This window comes from Cyclospora cayetanensis, unplaced genomic scaffold (genome assembly GCF_002999335.1).
Source record: "Cyclospora cayetanensis isolate NF1_C8 unplaced genomic scaffold, CcayRef3 CcayRef3_contig_144, whole genome shotgun sequence".
NCBI classification, from domain to species: Eukaryota; Apicomplexa; class Conoidasida; order Eucoccidiorida; family Eimeriidae; genus Cyclospora; species Cyclospora cayetanensis.
This window is the reverse complement of record NW_020312086.1, coordinates 1-16,438: the sequence shown is the minus strand read 5'-3', so window position 1 is coordinate 16,438 and position 16,438 is coordinate 1. Positions and strand designations below refer to the sequence as shown.

Here is a 16,438-nt window from a genome sequence, read left to right as displayed (position 1 = left end):
GATAATCTGGCTGGAATGCTTGACCTCTGTCTCTACTGCACAGCCTGCAGCCTAAACATCCACTCAAACGCTTTTGAAGGGATGCTCCGACATATATATATGCATGTATTTATATACATATATATACATGTATATATGCCTCCTCGTTTTCCTGGCAAGCCCATCAGTCGCAAAATTATTCCGTATATCACCTCGCGTCTAAAGGGATACGGTACACTGACACTTTACTAATCTAGTCATAATTCACTAAGAGTTAGTTAACAATCGACCAACTGCTTTATATGCTGGTACACCTTATTTCCTGCGAAGCACTGCTCGCCCGATATATAAGGCGCAATGTTTTGCACGTGTTTTGTGGATGTTACGTGCACCTAGTGTGAATGCTCAGGGTGATCGAAGGGTGCAACAACGCGCGCCTTAAGTGTTTGCCTCTCCCTATGTGAGAAACTCTTTGGGGTGCAGGCAGGGGAAGGAGGTAGGTCTTTTGCACACGCATCTATTAGGCCAAGATTGGTCTTGCATAAACTATCTCCCTAACAAGAACTTAGGTTGAGCCTTACAGCTGGCGCAAGTAGCGCCACCCGCAGAGTCCTTTTGCAGGGGCATTCAACTCAGAGCATATGGTTGCTTTGCTATACGGGTCTAAACAGCTCAAATATGCAGACTCCGAGATTGTTGCACCCCATAGGAACCCAGGCGTAGTAAATTTTTTGAATTTTAATTTAGAGGTGGGCATGTTTGATGTCGTGGAAAGCAGCAAACTACCTTGCATGAATTTAGTCGGATTCCAGAGAAGGCGGATGGATTTTAAAAGCATGTCGCTAAGGCCTTTGACACCCTGAACATTGCAAACGAGCGTTTACTTTCGTTCAGTGAGGATGAAGGCTTTTCCTTAGTTTTCTCTGTTGCGCCATTATTGGTGAGTGTCAGCTGCACGGATTTCCTGATTAGGAGCCGCCGTGCCCTCTATGGCCAGAGACTGATAGTTTTTGTTGTGAGGCAAAGCTCTCAAGACTCCGCAGGCTTGGTTCGCCAGCCAACTGTGGGTGTATGCATTACCATTTGTCCCATCTTTGCACAGTCCAGAGCTCGGTATATTTGGAATCATTAATCAAGCGCACGGTGCCCAGATCTACATGTGGATCCCTTTACCACGGTCGTGGGGGAATTTCCTGGGTTTTGCATGGGGGTCCCTCCCGACGACCCGAAAATTAGCCGCGTCTACACTCTATTCCGCCCGTGAAATTAATGGGAAATTGCATTTTATATTGTTTTTATTGATTGCTGCATGACGCATTGCTGCTGGTGGTGGTCTGACCGGTGCTTCGCCAGCGGTGACCTTCCGTCCACTATTTTCCCAACGCAAGCCTCCGGTTATGCAATTAAAAGCTCGTTTTACTGTTACAAGCTTGAAAATTGCTAAATAGATGTCTATTTTTAGATACATTTGTTCAGATTACCCTGACTCTGCTGCGATGAGCGCCGGGAAGGACGATGGTCGTTGTCGTGCATCCATGGGGATTTGGGATGCCTTCTACTCCCTGCGACCAAGTGCGGCTGAGCCGCTGGCAACTAGTCATGCTACCCTCACACTGCCAGGCTCGACGGGATAGCGAGAAACCCGACGGCGAGGCGGCTCCTGGGAGCTCGGGTTGGATTGACGGAAGAATGTTGTACTGCGTGGTTCCGCATGTTGCAGCTGGAGCGGTCCACGAGCAAATTGAGGTCCCTCAGTGTTTCACTACATCCGCGAGCCTCTTCCTCATCAGGCTCAGGTTTCTAAGGGCCATGGCGAGCACCATATCTCAGAACGAGCTTCTCGATCTATGGCGACTCGCCAAGGCAGCCGCTTCACCTCGCGAAAGGTCAACACATTTCCTTGCCACCACCATGTGCGCTACTGACAGTGATTTGCAAGAAGGAGCCTCTGGGGGCTCTCCTGAACATTTGAAAAGAAGGCAGGGCCCTGCAAGACCGAGGATTCGATTCAATCCCTTAGACGTGTGTGCACTCTTGATATCTGGGGCAATGGATGTGAACGACTTGCCTCTCCTTGAAAAGCTGGAAGCGGCTGCAGAAGAGGCTGAGAAAGCGGAGCAGCAGAAAGGCCGTTGGAGCTGGTTGGCAGGGCTAGTGCGATCCAATCAAACACGAGGTCATATTTGGAAGGCTGCAGCTTGTAAATTGCGTCTTGATCGCTCCTCCCATGAACCTTCTTCGCAGAGTCATAGGAAAATGCATGCCTTAGCAGGAAGCCACCCACATCCGTTTCTTTATAGCCACCCCAGTGGAGGCACGCAGAAAGACATGGTACTGACAGACGCCGCTCCGGCACAAGGCCCTTTTGGAATGCGCATGCCAGGGAGAGCACCTCAGCACAGTCGCAGTATGAGATCCCCCCAAGGCGATTTGGGAGCACAAGAAGAAGCAGTGGAGGTGCCACCCAGTAGGACGACTTGTGCCAGCACTAGCCAGGGATCTGGAGGATTTCCGGATCGGCACACAGAACACTTGAGTGAAGAGGAGGAGATGGGGGAAGACGCAGCAGCAGCAATATCTCGCCGCGGGAGCACTGTCCTTGCGCTGCTGCCTCACGGCTGCCGCTGGCCCCAATCTATGGCTGTTAAGGAACGAGATCCCAGTGGAGGCTCTACTGGTGCTCTGCCTTCGGGGTGCCTTCACAGATCACCTCAGGTGGCCAGAGCAGCGCGCGATATTGGGGAGTTCACTGGGGGCAGTGCTTTCAACGATGGGTGGAAGGAAGCTGTTGGTTTCCGAATAAAGCGCAGCGGAGTAGGCAGTCGTCGCCGTCGTGAGCTGGAGAGGCGGAGGCAGCGCTTGTCACCGCTGGACCCCCCCTATGACGCGTATGCACTACTTTTGCACCCCTTCTGCGTGACACCCTCCACGAGTCTACCAGACGTGGAGACGGCCAGGGCAAGCGAGGTGCACGAGGTTGCACTAGATTTCCTTAGCAGAGCCAAGGCAACGGAGGCATGCCCTCAGTGCAACAGGTCGACAGGCACAAGCAGAGACGCAGGAGTCGCAGAAGAAGCCGGCCGCCTGCCGCCCCCACGTTGTCCCTTGCACCAGACGCTCCACTACACGAAAGTTGGTAAGCCGGTGTACTCGAGCCCAGTAATTTATTGAAAATCTCCATTTTATTCTGCCATCAGCAGAGACACACAGCCTTTGGCGAGCCATCTTGGTGCCTGGCAAGACCATGCTGCAGTTCTTATTTCTGCCTCCATATCGCCACTGCGCTGCCTTCCCGGTGTCATTGCTTTTCTCTTTGCATGTGCGCAAAGGAGAGGGACCAGAGAATGTGATCCTTATTCACGGCATCTGCATGAGCGGCTACTTTTTTGCCGACGTTATTCGGGTCCTCTTTCCGCAATCTGAAGGCATTTCCTTGGGAGCTTCCTCTCATGACGACCCCCATGAACGCTGGCGCTATACTTTCTACTGCGTAGACCTCTTGGGGTACGGAAAAAGCAGCGCTGTTCCACCAACGCAAAACTACTCGCGGAGGGAACAGGTAAGAAGTGTGCATCTGCCTGCAAGGCGTTTTCCGTGGGGTGTACGTGCTTTGCTAAAGAGTGTGTGCGTCACGTCACCTGATGAGTAGTCTGCCAATGTGTTATCTACCCCCTGAAGATCTTTTCCGAAAAATTCCCTCTCGAATCGATAGGCTCTGTGTGCAAATTTTCATCCCAGGCAGAAGCAATTTTACGGGACGTTGTATTGGAGAACGGCTTGACTTCTGTACACTTGGTAGGAGGCACTTCCCCCCGCAAAAGCCATCTCTTGTGAACCCGAATCTGTGCACTGCTCACAAAATCACTCTCCAGTCTTTGACCTAGACGGAGCCGCTTCCACGGACATGGGAACACTAGTTGCTCTCTAAGCCATGCTAGAAGAAGCACAGAGAGAGAACGCGACAAATTTCCTCTGGAGACATGCAGGTTGGCCACTCCTTCGGGGGCCTAGTTGCCGCGGAGTTGTGCGAAATGCTTCCGCCCGGTTTCGTTACTACGCTCATTCTTTTGGCGCCAGCATACTTCGAGTCTGAGAGGCAAGCCATGAGGATTCTCACGGCCTCCCACTTCCCCGCTTCTCACGTGAGACAAAAGACGATAAGTGCACAAAGAGGTTGTAGCGTAACGAAAGTCAGAATACATTATACGTGCAATGCAGTACCGATTCAGAAGACAGCGGTAAAACACCGCTCCGTAGTTACATACCACTGTACCGCGATCTTGAGTTTGGAGCTGAACAAAGCCTTCGGAATTTGCATCTTGTGCTTACATGTTTGACATGCAAAGAAAATAGCGAAAATGTGTTATTTAACAAAAGTAAATGTCCTAATTGCGAGATGAAAAGTACAGGCACCGGGGATCGAACCCGGGATCTCTCGCGTGTGAGGCGAGCGTCATAGCCACTAGACCATGCCTGCTTGACCGTCCACTCATTGTCTCATGTAGTATGATGCATCCTTGGTTGGTGTGGAAGTCCTTTCAACCGCTTATGGGCAAATAAGCTACTCTAAGACACTTCCTTTGACAAAAGAAGACAGAATGCATTTTGTAATGCCTGTCTGTTCTAAGTTCATCGAGAGGGTGCTGTTTTCCCCGCCGCTGGTGGCGTGCATGGGTGTAATTCAGTATTCTGGCTGATTTCCAGAGAAACAAATTGGCAGCTTTCGCTTAGCTTCAAGGAGTTTGTTCTTTGCAGTCGTTCCGGGTGCGCAGAAAGGCTATACCAGCGTGTGGAGCTAATTTTTCGATGGACCGCCATTGGTTTGTGTGCACAAATAAATGCTCTGCATGTAAGTTAGCTCTGTATATGTTTCTTGCCATGCCTGCCATCTGCTAGCAGACAGTTGCCCATCCGTACTTCGGGGAGTTCCTGCTACGGCTAGGTGTGGTACTGCGACCCTTCTTTGAGCCTCTTGTCCTGAGCATCGTTCCCCGAGGAGAACTCCCACAGCTCTCCGTAGCTGACGTCTTCAGCATCCACCCCGACGCCCTAACAGGAACGATTCGATCCATTGGTACGTAACTCATTTCCCTAATAGACTTATGAGGGGACCTTCGTACCCCTGGGCGTTCCCGTGATTTTTAGAAGTTACCGCTTGCCTCGATGCAGAGCAAAGATACCTCCTGAATCCCCTACTGCTGGCCATAGCTAGAGTTCGGCGAGATGGGAGTCTGCTCTGCTTTCAGTGCAAGACCGTGTTGACAGGACGTTTCAGCTACTGCGCCAGAGAGGTCAGCGGGCCAGTGTCTTCCACGGCACAGCTGACGGGGTCATTCCAATACGACAGGCGAGGTGAGCTTACACAAGAAAAATTAATGGCATAATTATCTACGCCCCTAGAAGATCGCGTTTCGAACTTATTGCCCACTCTGCTGTGCTGGCCCCCGCACCCGCCTTGTACGGCCGTGGGTGATGCAGATGGCAATGAACATTTTGACTGATTTACCGCTGCAGATTCCTTGCTTTGAGATACCCTAATATCCACGTGAGGGCTTTGGCTGGATTCGTGCATCATTTCCCTGCATCCCATGCGCAGTTCACTGCGCATATCATCATCCAGGTAGGCAAGGCTCCAGTCTACATAGTCGATACTCCAGGCTAACATAAGGACTAACGTGAAGGAGTGAATGCTCAAAACGTATTTGGCTCGACACTTCTCGGTTCGTCCATCAACGCCAATGCTTTGCAGGCGCAATAGCTGTGTCTCGACACAGGTAAGGCTAGGCCCGCCTTCCAAAAGGCGTTGATTCTCTCTGCCTTGCGTGCGCAGGAGATCGGGAGGTCTCTGCGTAACGGGCGGGGTCTTAGTTACAGCCTAGATGACGACCCTGCAAGCGCATTGATAGCCTCGCATGCTCTCCTTCTGCCAGGTCACCCCACCTGGGACTAAATAAATTTACACGAGGAAAAGCCGCAAACACCGTCAAGCAAGTGGCAATCAAGCTAGCTGCCACTGGGAGCCCTCTGTCCGCTAGCAGGCCGGTCCGGCGCCCCCGTCGTCTAGAGCCCAGTAGATGCTCTCTTCCGTAATTATGCGGGAAAGTTTGATAGGCTTCCACTTTGCCTTGCCCCGAGACGGAAGATCAATTGCAATTGAACTGGGTACAAACTTGATTAGCTTGTAGTCTGGGCTCGAGCTGCCGCCTGCAGAAAAGCAGCCACAGAGCGGTAGCCTCCACCACAACCATGGGTGTCCGCTATGCCAGCAGGTCGCTGCACCAACGGGTACACATTCCATGCAATTGAGAAACACGAGGCGCACATGGGGCCTGCTGCCGCCTCTTGATCTGGCTCAGACACACCTGGAAGCGTAGGTTCCCAGCAGTTCCGCCAGTAATGCGCCTTATATGCAGGAAGATCCAGCACCGCGGCGACACCTGTTAGCAGCACGCTCCCGCCGCTGCGGCGCAGTTAACCAAAACACCAAGAACTGTATACATGCTCCTGGAAACGCTTGTGTGCATACCTCCTTGAATATTTATGCCAGTCACTCCGATAGCATTGTATGCAAGTTGCACCATCACCAGCAATGCCCACGCGTTTAAGGGCATGCTTCAAAAACGTGCACGACGATAGGCGAGACTTCACAGAAAGCAACTAGCTGGAGCGCACACAGTCATGCGCTCACCCTTGCATCCACGGGTGTTGCTGGCTGCCTCACCTGGTAGAGTCAACATAGAGGAGAGCCAAAGATTCGCCTGCTGTGACCTTCGAGAGCAACGCACTCGAGGCACTGATACCGAAGTGCACAAAATTGAAGGGCAAGCTGAAGCTGCCGCGCTCGCCTACAACCAGAAAATACGAACATACACACGACGCCATTGCATCTAAGGAAGAAAGCTGGCATACGAGTAGTGAGCAGCATGCATGCAAGCATTTTAGCTGTTAACGCATGCGGTGGGGAAGCCCGAACAACACTGGAGCTCAATGTGGTGGGTTAGACAGGGGAACACAGGTGCGCACATAGATTTACATACCTACACAAATGTGTACAGCAGCTTACAATGCACGCGTTTACACACTTTAACATGCAAACGCATACATACACAGGTACATACACCCGAACACACGGGCAGGGAACGCAAGGGCAGCATGGAGCCGACAGGACATGTCGTGAATGCAGACTTGCCGAGGAGAGAAAGTGCAATCTGCAGGGGCTAAAAACAAGTAACAGCTAGACACAGACAACAGTATTCAGCACGGAAGGCGCCAAGCGCATCACGCAGGCAGCAAGAAAAGGCTTGCGATGCACGCGGTGCAGAGGCTCGCAGACCAGGGAGCATGGAATCCCACAGAGCGAGACTGACAAGCCGTCCACACCTGCAAGCAAATACGTTAGGGCGTTGTTCGGAATGCCTTCAATAACATCCTTTGTAGGCAGGCGCAGGACGCGCGTCTCCGGCAAATGAGGCTCTACAGCCGCTGCATGCAGGCAAGCAGAGCAGCAGCAGAGAAGCAGCAGCCGCACCGCTGTAGTAGTCGAAGCGCAGGGGATAGCAGGAGGGCGTCAGAACGCCGAGGGCAGCGAAAAGAAGAAGCTGAAACTTACTGGATATGATGCGGCCACCCTTTGCTCCACCGGCAATGCAGACACAAGTGGTGGCTCGAGAAACAAGCTGCGCGTCAAGCACGTCACAAGATAAGGCCACATATCTGCCTTGAAGGCGCGTTTGCTGCCAACTGCTCTCCGTATCTTCAGCCCCAACTGGGTGCGTGTATACACCTACACCGGTCTAATACACACATTGCCTCGAGGCTACAGCACCAGCAACAAGCCACCAGCAGCACGCGTGGCACTACAGCACAACGGCTGCACTCGGAGGGCGTTTGCGCCGCGTATACATACACATATACATACACATGCATATATATATATATAGATGTGTGTACCTGCTGTGCAGTTCGGAGTGCTGTCTCCGTGTCTGCAGCGGCGAGCATGGCCGTAGCCTGCTCCTCCTGCCTCTGCTGCATGAGCGACTTGAATAGAAATGCAGCTCCTACAAAAGGAGAGACTGAAATGATCCCGAAGAGAGAAACCTTCAGCCACGGCCCCCAGCGGCGCTTCGGGGGTGGCTCTGAAGGCTGCGAAGAAGAGACGCACACCGAAAAACATCACAAGGTATATATATATATATATCTGTTTGAAGCGGCATGGGAACAGATATATATATATATATATATATATATATATATATATATATATATATATAGAGAGAGAGAGAGAGAGAGAGAGAGAGAGAGAGAAAGAGAGAGAGAGAGAGAAAGAGAGAGAAGCCACCTTCTGTCGGCACATTTATAAGAAAATAAGAGCGTGAGACACATGTGGCTCAGAAAGAGAGCGCGCGAAGAACGCGTGCAGGAGCTCGATTCAGCTGTGTGTGTGCGCTGCTCGCTTATGCCGTAGAGGTAACAGCAGTATTTTTCAAGTCTTACCGAAGGCTGAGCAGCAAATGCAGCCCGCAGCGGGAGAGGGGCTTCAGAAGTGCTTAAGAGTCCAAATTCGGTGCTCTGCGAGTGCTCGTCACCAGCAGCCGCAGCAGGAGATGAGGGCGCTACTGACTGGTGATGCAGTTGCCGCTGCTGAGAGTTTTGAGGCTCGTCAGGCCGTCGCAGACACCGACAGATGCGCCAGAATTGCCGCTGCTGCTGCAGCCTGCTCGTGGCAGGTTCCGTGATAGAGTGCGCATGGGAAAGAAGGCAGCGCATGGGGAGTTGCCTGTGCAGGAAGTTCGTAGGGCTGTTGGGCGTCAACAAATGCGCGGCACGCATGTTGCCAGCATGCAAATGCTGCAGTAGGGGGCCCCTGGGGTTGCAGAAGAGGCGTTCTGATCCTCCTGCGGCGGTAGGAAGCGCGAATGGTTGCAAGAAGCCTGCATGAGCTCGAGATGTTCGCATACACTGTGAAGAAGCGACAGCCCGCGCAGGCGTTGGCATGCCCATCGTGCTGTTTTAATGTTGAGTCTTTTTTTTCTTGAGGGCGGCAGTAGGAGAGGCAGTTCTGTACAGACAGCGCGTGTGGCTCTATGCCGTCTCTCTATGTGTGTGTGCGTGTGTCTGTCTGTCTGCTCTCTGTGCTCGAAGCTGCGGAGGTAGGCGGCTGCCCCCCTGGCTGCTGAGGTCAGAAAAAGGCAATCCTCGTCAGCATACTGCAGCGGGATCGATCCTGGCAGCAGTTTCGCGCGGCTCCTGATGTTGTTCTTGCTGAGTGCAGTGTGTGTTCATGGCAGATCTCGAGTGTCCACTGTCGTTCTCGGTTACTCGCGTCGAGCTGAGAGCAGCGCTCATGCGGGTGGGGAAAAACCTGACCGCCAGTGCTTTCTCCACGAAAGTCTCGCCCCCATGCGGCTGGAGTGAAGGAGCAGCAGCTGCTAGAGAAGCAGCGACTTCCCTCCTGCAGCGGTGATGAACCTCGAGGCAGTGGGCAACGGGAGCGCATTCCGCGAGAACTTCTCTCAGCCCCCAGAGACTCTGCAGGAAGGCGCAATAGAAGCGGTTCTAAATTAAAAGGAAGGCATAACCCCCACGGTTTGTTGCTGCTGGAATGCAACACCACGCCACCCCCCTGCTCGACTCCCTCAGTCTGCTACTGCTTGACGTGCCACTCTGCGCTGCAGCAGCCGCTGCAGCTGACGGAGGGGCGCAGGCATATATAGCAGCAGCTATTGACGGGCTTCCGCCGCTGCTGTTGCAGTACGGCGTCTTTATTATTGGAATATTCTTGTTTTGATCCTAAAAGAAGCATCTAATGAAGCGCCCCTGCCGTTCCTCAGAGCCCAGTGCTTTGGCGTGAGGCGTCACGGCAGCGCTCTTATTCGCATATCAACAGCAGCAGCAGCAGCAGCATCTGCAAGCGCTGCAGCTGCAGCAGCTGCTTATCTTTTTCTCTTTGTTAGCATTTCTTTGCGGATTCCTTTGGCGTTCCTTGGCCCCTTACAGACGTAACCCCTCTTCCCACGCCGTCAGAAGGAGGATCAACGGCGTTACCCCTGTAGCAGAGCAGACGCACACCCTCCTTCGAACATAGCATGTATATTTCTTGCAACTCTCATTGGCGTCGCGAGCTTTGAGCCTATGTGCAGCCTCCCGCTGCTGGAACTGCTTCAGAATTTAACACAGGGGCTTCAGTCCAGCACTCAAAGGCTGCCCAAGCACCCTCTAACAGCAAGGTAACTCTGGAAGCTGCAAACACGCAGCAACAAGACGCAGCAACAAGACGCAGCAGCCTGCATTCGAATCGTCGGCAGGCCCCCTGGCCACCTGCAGCACCCCCCGCAAGCAGCCTGACCCTTTCCAGAAGCCGCATTCGTTTTCGTGGCTGCAGCCTCCCCCCTTTTGCGAACTTCCACCGTCCTCCTGCTGTGCTCCTCCCGCGCCTGCCGCTGATGCAGGGCTCTTGCAACAACCACAGCCTCAACGGCTTTCGGGGACGGCTGCCAGACAGCCGCAGCACTTCGCAGCAGCCTCACTGACCATGGCGACTCCCCGAAGCGCCGCTCCCCCCGCACAGACTGCACCGGGGGATCCCTCTACAGCTGCTGCAGCCGCGGCAACGGCGGCAACAGCGGCTGCTGCTGCAGCGGCAGCCGCTGTTGCCGCCGTTGCTGCGGCTGCACTGCCATCGCCCTTCGCTGCGGCGAGCCACAAGGGCAGCATGAAAGGACCCCCTCAGACGCCACAGAAGACGCAGCCGTGCAGCAGCAGCACCCCCTCAGCACCTGCAGCGGCGGAACGAGGGATGCTGCTGTCGCTGAACAGCAGCAGCAACCCCAGCAGAAGTCTGCCCAACACGTACTGCGGCATCAGCAGTATTGCGGCGGTTCTGGCTTCCCCCTGCGATGGCAACTCCACGAAAGACGGCAAGACCAGCAGCAACAGAAATGCAGCAGCAGCGGCAGAGGAAAGCCTAGTAGGCTCCTCCCCGTGGTGTAGCCGGCAACAAAAACAAGAGCAGCTACAACTGCAGCTACAACAGCAGCTGCAGCAGCAGCAGCAGCTCCAGTTTCCGCGAGGACGTAGGGCGACTGTTTCCTTCGTGGAGAGTCGTTCTGACGCAGTGGCAGAAGCCTCGAATGACAGAGGGGCAGCTAAGACAGCAGCCACTGCCTTCGCGGCAGCTGCGGCTTCCTCGCCGTGGAGTCGAATGCAGTCTCGACGGCAGTCCGATAGTGGAGTGTCGGCAAGTGCAGCAGAAGCAGCGAAAAAACATGCGAATGCAGCGGCCTGCAGCAGCAGCGGGGGGGGAGCTACACGGGCTGCTGCTGCAGCAGGCGTAGCAGCAGCAGCAGGCGCTGCAGCATCCGCAGCTGCCGCTGGCTCTCTCAAGGCGCGTGCTGCAGTCACTGCATGCAAGCAGCAGCAGCAGCATTACCACCAACAGCCAGGACTGCCTTCGCTGCTGCGGTGGGGTGCACAGGCGTTTTCTCTGAATGGGGAAAATCCCGCATTTGCAGCTCCTCCTGCTGCTGCTGCTGCTCCCGCTGCTGCCGCTGCTGCTGCTGGCTCTCCTGAAGCGAAAGCACCGCATGCAGCGGCTGCAGCTGGCGGCAGGGGCGTGTGGCTAAGCATGCAGCAGCAGCAGCAGCAGGCTGCCGCGTGTCTTCACGCAGCAGGCCTCATGTTGGGAGTGCAGCCGTCTGCTCACGCTGCGGCGGCAGCAGCAGCTGCTGCTGCTGCTGTAGCTGCAGCGTCTTGTGCCTCGAGGGATACTGGAGGGCATGCACCGACGGAGCTTGCTAGTGGCTGTCTCGCTGCCTCTGGGCAAGCCGCCTTTGGCATAGCGTCACCCCTGCAGCTGCAGCAGGAGACGACAGGTGCCCTCCTTCTTGGCAGCAACAGTGCTGCAGGGAGCAGCAGCAGCAGCAGTGGTAGCGCTTGCAGTCTTCCCGCTAGTAAGACGTCCTCTGCCGTAGGGGGCCCTTCTTCTGCTCCCGTGACAGAGTCAGCGTCGCGTTTTTGTGCTTCCTTGTCGATCAGATCAGCAGCGGCGGTCGCTGCTGAAGCGGCAGCAGCAGCAGCTGCTGCTGATCCTCACAGTCTGTTTTCCTGCGCAATCAGCTGCCCCCTTCAGGCAGAAGGCGCAGCAGGCGGTGCATCCCCGCAAGGCAAGCAGAGGCTCGCAGATTTGTCGTCGCTTGCCAGTGGGCCGCATCCTGAGGCAGCAGCAGCAGCAGCAGCAGCAGAGGCGTCAGCAGCAGATGCCGCTGAGACGCACTTTAGCCGCTGCGTGGTGGGATGTGAGCGATATCCTCCAGTGCATGGGTTGTGTTATCTGAGGAAAGGGATGCATGTTATTTGGAGGCAGCAGAGGTTTATTATGAGGGATGCATCGTGGGTGGCGGCTGCCTACGCTGCTGGTAGCAGTGGCGTGTGCAGCAGCTCGCCGTCTTTCCCCAAGCTGTCGATTAAGAGGCATCCTGAGCAGAACGTGATGCATGTGCAGGAGGAAGCGTGTAGGGATGCTCTCGCCGCTGGCGGCTCAGAGGCAGACGCCTCCGCAGATCTTCCTCTTCTCAGAAAAGAGGGCAGACACCCCTTTCAGCAGCAGTCTACCAAGAGGCCTTGCTTCTGTCCGACTGTTTATGTGTCGCGAAATGGCTGGAGACGCAGGAGGATTTGCAGCAGCGGCGAGCGGTGCGAAACGCAGCCTTCGCCTTGTAGGGAAAGTCGTGTGTCTGACTTGGCATTTGACGGCCGTCCTCTGGATGCTGGTTCTGCGCTTCCTTGCAACAGCAGCCGGAGTCGCAGCAGCACTAACAGCAGCAGCCACAATGAGGAAGGTGCTGGCCCCTCCGAGAGCGGCGGGAGCCACAAAGGCGATGTGTGCGCAGATCTCGACGCACTTAAAGACTCTGAACGCAGCGGCGGAAGGAGCAACAAGCGTGGGGTATGCACGACTTGCAGTTGTTGCAACGGATCGTTCAATTCAACGACGGAGTTCTTCTTTGATGCGGCAGCGTCAGTCGGCTGTTTTCCAGTACTGGCTTGCGGCTCGGATGCAGCAGCAAGGGAGGCAGCGCTGCGTTTCTTAGTGCAGCAGCAAGGCGGCATCGCGTTCGTGGAAGCGGCTCAGCAGGTCGAAGTCGAGAAGGTGCTGCAGCCAGTCGTCGTCTCCGAGGAAGATCTCCTAGAAATACGGTGTCTCACGATCGAAGGGCAGCAGTCGCAAGCGGCATCTCTGGCTGGAGTGGCATTGGTCGAGCGCAAAGGCCACACATGTATAGAGCAGCTTCACCCTTCTCAGCACGAGCAGATGCTGCTGCCTCATCGTAGGCAGTCGATCTCTCGGTTGGAGCCAGAGCCTCCTCTGCTACGTTCTCACCGAGTCTTGCAGAAACAGCAGCCACAACGCCCTGAGCGTCCAAAGAGGCAAATACCTCCGCGGCTCAAGGATCCGGACGGTTCTGCGGCTGTCTCAGCAGCAGAGAGCAGCAGCAGGAGCTGCGTGTCGACGCCTGCAGGAGGAGGAGGAGCAGCAGCAGCACGTAATGCAGTAGTCGGTCTGATGGAATCCCCCAGAGCCGCAGGGGGTGCAGATGCTATGAGGCCTATGCTTTCCACCACAGCGTTCACGCCAGCAGGGATAGCGGCAGCAGCAGGAGCAGGAGCAGGAGCAGGAGCAGCAGCAGGAGCAGGAGCAGCAGGTTCTCCACGATTTGCGACAGCGGCATGCGGCAATAGCTGCAAATCTCAGAGAACCCCCTTGCCGCGGCATCTGAAGATCAGTGGAGTAGTGCCTCGACTCGAGCAGCTGCCTTGTGGTTCACGCGAGGAAGGCGGAGGGGCAGTCGCGGCAGCTACTGCGGCTTCTTCAGCGTCTGGAGGCGTCGCATTCCGTGTGGGAGACTTTTTGCAAGGCTTGTTGGCGTCTTCTTCGGGGGGCGGATCGAAGCAGCAGCAGCAGCTGCTGCGCAGCAGCAGCAGAAAACGCAAAGCTGCTCCTGCGGAGGCGGGGGAAGGGTCGGGGAACGCCTTCGGGGGAGGGCCAAGGTGTAACTACAGCAGCGGAGTCGCAAGTGGCTCCTGTGTATTCAGCGGCTTGGGGAGAATTGCCGCGGAGAAAGAAGTCGACAAGGAGGGGCGCCTTCTTCTGCGCAATGCGTTGATCTCGGGATCGCTAGTCCCCTTGGGAGAAGAGTTCGCAGTAGACTCGCTAGACGACGTCGAGATGTTGCCTGCTGCTGAACCCTTTGTAGGTTTTTTTCTGTTTCTTGCGGCGTGTGCTTGTTTAAGCCGCCTTCGAAATACGGCGCATGCAGTGCTGCAGCTTCGCTGCGTGTATGCAGGGGGCGATGGGGAGAAGGGATGCGTCTTAGAGGCTGCTTCCAAGCGTCTGCGCCTGCAACTGCGTGGACGCTGTCTGCGTAGCCAGCGCGTGTCACCTTCTGCTTGGGGGGTTGTGTGCTTGGTGCTTGCAGCTGTCGAGTTGGTATCTCATGCAGATCTTTCTCCAGACGCACAAGCTGCAGCGCAGCCAGCCCCTTGACGTCGGACTGACACGGCAGCTGCTTGCAGCCAAGCACTTCGTGTATCTCCTGTCTCCCTATGCAGAGTCTAGGGCAGCAGCCGCAGCATCCAGGCTAAGTAGCTCCCCTGCAGCAGCTGCTGCCAAGCATCACGCACCTTCCCCCTTGCCTCCAGCAACTAGGCAGCAGCTAGCGAAGGAGACAGCTGCCGCTGTCTCCACAAGCAGCTGCAGCAGGGCACTGCAGGCGGGTGGAACGGCAGCTGTGAAGGCGGAAGGGCCTCATCCCTCGTTAAGCAGCAGCAGCAGCAGCAGCAGCAGCAGCAGCGGCGGTAGCAGCAGCGGTAGCAGCCATACAACTCCCCAGCAGCATCAGAACCAACAGCAACTTGCTTCGCAGCAGCAGCTGGTTCTGACTGCTCAGCAGCAGCAGCAGCAGCAGCAGCAGATGGTGATGCAGTATCTCCTTCGGAAGCATCAGCAGCAACAACAGGAGACGTTGCAGCAGGATGGCTCCGCGATATTCACAGGAGCTGATGCCTCCGCAGCAGCAGGCGTGACTGCTGTTGGTAAGCTGCGTGCCTCTTGCCCTCCGAAAGGCGTCTGTCTCGTCCTCCCGAGAAGCGTGTTGCAGAGAGACCATTTCCTTCGGTGTGTCTTGCATGTGTGCTTGGTGCATTCACAGCTTCCGATGTTTCTATCCACCCCCCCCACTTGCTGCAGCAACAGCGAACGCAGCAGTTGCAACACCTGTGGCAGCAGCAGCTGCTGCAACGGCTGCAGCAACAGCAGTCCATGCAGCAAGGGGCAACTTCTGCAGTTGCACAGCAGGTGTTGCTGCACCCGTTGCAGCAACAAGGCGTTGCAGCGTTGTGGCTTCAGCGACAGCAGCAGTGGCGACTTCCTCTGTGGGGTCTCGTTTCTCAACAACAGAAGCAGGCAGCAGCAGGTGCAGCAGTTGCAGCAGCAGGAGCAGCGAGTGCAGCAGCAGCACCATCACCAGGTGCAGCACCAGGAGCAGCAGCAGCAGATGCAGCAGCAGCAGATGCAGCAGCAGCAGCAGATGCAGCAGCATCTCCGCAGTTGCTTGAGGAAGAGATCTTAAAGAAGATCTCAAAGGCATCTTTGGCCTCAAATCCCCCTGCAGCCAGGTGTACTACGGACGGTGTTGGCAGGCTGGTTAAGCCGTTTGATGCAAAGAGGAAGGCGGAGGAGTTATGTTGCAGCAGCAGTAGTAACAACAGCAGCAACAAGAGGACCGACAGCAGCAGTAACAAGAGGAACGAGAGCAGCGCTGTGGCATCTCGCATTGTCTCGGGTGTATGCGACGCTGGACGGGGTCTGCTGCCTCCTGGATATGGCGAGTTGCCTCAGTTGGAAGCCTTGGTGGACGCCGCAGTGCTGCTTAGTGCCTACTTCAAGTCGAGTAGTGCCCAGACGCATGCAGGTGAACAAAACATCGCAGCTGCTCTAGGGGATCAAAGGACAGAGTGCGTGGTGGCTGTAGGGGGAGGGGGGTTGTGGGAGAGGGGTACTGAGAGGGTATTTTCTCTCCTGCCAGCCAGCCTGTGTGTTGTCTCGTTCTCCGATCTGTTTTGGTTTGCTCACCCATCGCTCGGTGCACTGCTCGTTTGCTGCAGCTGCTGGAGAGGCTGGCATGCGACTGGATAGCAGGAGGCCTCTTCACTGCGTGTGGCTGGATGAGCGGCGACAGCCTCAGTGGCGCTGCCGTTGGACTGCCTCTGCAGGGCGTCGCTTTAGCCGCACGTTTTCAGTAAATCTTTTTGGCTGTAAGTTCCTCCTTGCTGCAGGTGTAGATACAGCTGCACAGTGTAGATACAGCTGCACAGTGTAGATACAGCTGCACAGTGTAGATACAGCTGCACAGTGTAGATACAGCTGCACAGTGTAGATACAGCTGCACAGTGTAGATACAGC

The 16,438-nt window shown here is 55.4% G+C and overlaps 3 protein-coding genes and 1 non-coding gene across 4 annotated transcripts; 2 read left to right on the top strand and 2 right to left on the bottom strand.

Moving 5' to 3' along the window:
- The first annotated feature begins 1,494 nt into the window (after positions 1-1,494).
- Positions 1,495-5,929, top strand: LOC34622960. Its single transcript, XM_022736101.2, has 8 exons — positions 1,495-3,115; positions 3,309-3,538; positions 3,718-3,774; positions 3,966-4,121; positions 4,879-5,053; positions 5,226-5,331; positions 5,494-5,599; positions 5,810-5,929. The coding sequence occupies exons 1-8, from the start codon at positions 1,495-1,497 to the stop codon at positions 5,927-5,929; spliced, it is 2,571 nt and encodes an 856-aa protein (XP_022587782.1).
- Positions 4,384-4,456, bottom strand: Trnav-cac. Its single transcript has one exon. It is a non-coding gene; the product is annotated as a tRNA-Val (tRNA).
- Positions 5,930-6,010: 81 nt separating the features above from the next.
- Positions 6,011-8,979, bottom strand: LOC34622959. The gene is made up of 8 exons (XM_026336727.1): positions 8,800-8,979; positions 8,473-8,616; positions 7,930-8,121; positions 7,589-7,655; positions 7,360-7,461; positions 6,701-6,824; positions 6,342-6,439; positions 6,011-6,183 (listed from the first exon to the last, which is right to left on the bottom strand). Exons 1-8 carry the CDS (start codon positions 8,977-8,979, stop codon positions 6,011-6,013), a joined length of 1,080 nt encoding a protein of 359 aa, XP_026192512.1.
- Positions 8,980-10,510: 1,531 nt separating this feature from the next.
- Positions 10,511-16,290, top strand: LOC34623360 (the record flags this gene model as incomplete). The annotated part of the gene is made up of 10 exons (XM_026336725.1): positions 10,511-10,585; positions 10,901-12,641; positions 12,816-13,535; positions 13,623-14,227; positions 14,490-14,693; positions 14,889-15,069; positions 15,135-15,418; positions 15,459-15,539; positions 15,779-15,947; positions 16,150-16,290. Coding segments are annotated over exons 1-10 (4,201 nt in total), but the record flags the coding sequence as incomplete, so codon positions are not given.
- Positions 16,291-16,438: the final 148 nt, after the last annotated feature.

Bases quoted from the DNA above. Each gene is read 5' to 3' on its own strand.
- LOC34622960 (XM_022736101.2), top strand. From the start codon at position 1,495: ATGGTCGTTGTCGTGCATCCATGGGGATTTGGGATGCCTTCTACTCCC. The intron at 3,539-3,717 runs GTAAGAAGTGTG...TTTTCATCCCAG, and splicing joins ACTACTCGCGGAGGGAACAG to GCAGAAGCAATTTTACGGGA. The intron at 5,054-5,225 runs GTACGTAACTCA...CTCTGCTTTCAG, and splicing joins AGGAACGATTCGATCCATTG to TGCAAGACCGTGTTGACAGG.
- LOC34622959 (XM_026336727.1), bottom strand. From the start codon at position 8,979: ATGGGCATGCCAACGCCTGCGCGGGCTGTCGCTTCTTCACAGTGTATG. The intron at 7,462-7,588 runs GTAAGTTTCAGC...GCCTGCATGCAG, and splicing joins GGGTGGCCGCATCATATCCA to CGGCTGTAGAGCCTCATTTG. The intron at 6,825-7,359 runs GTGTGGACGGCT...TTCTGGTTGTAG, and splicing joins CCTAACGTATTTGCTTGCAG to GCGAGCGCGGCAGCTTCAGC.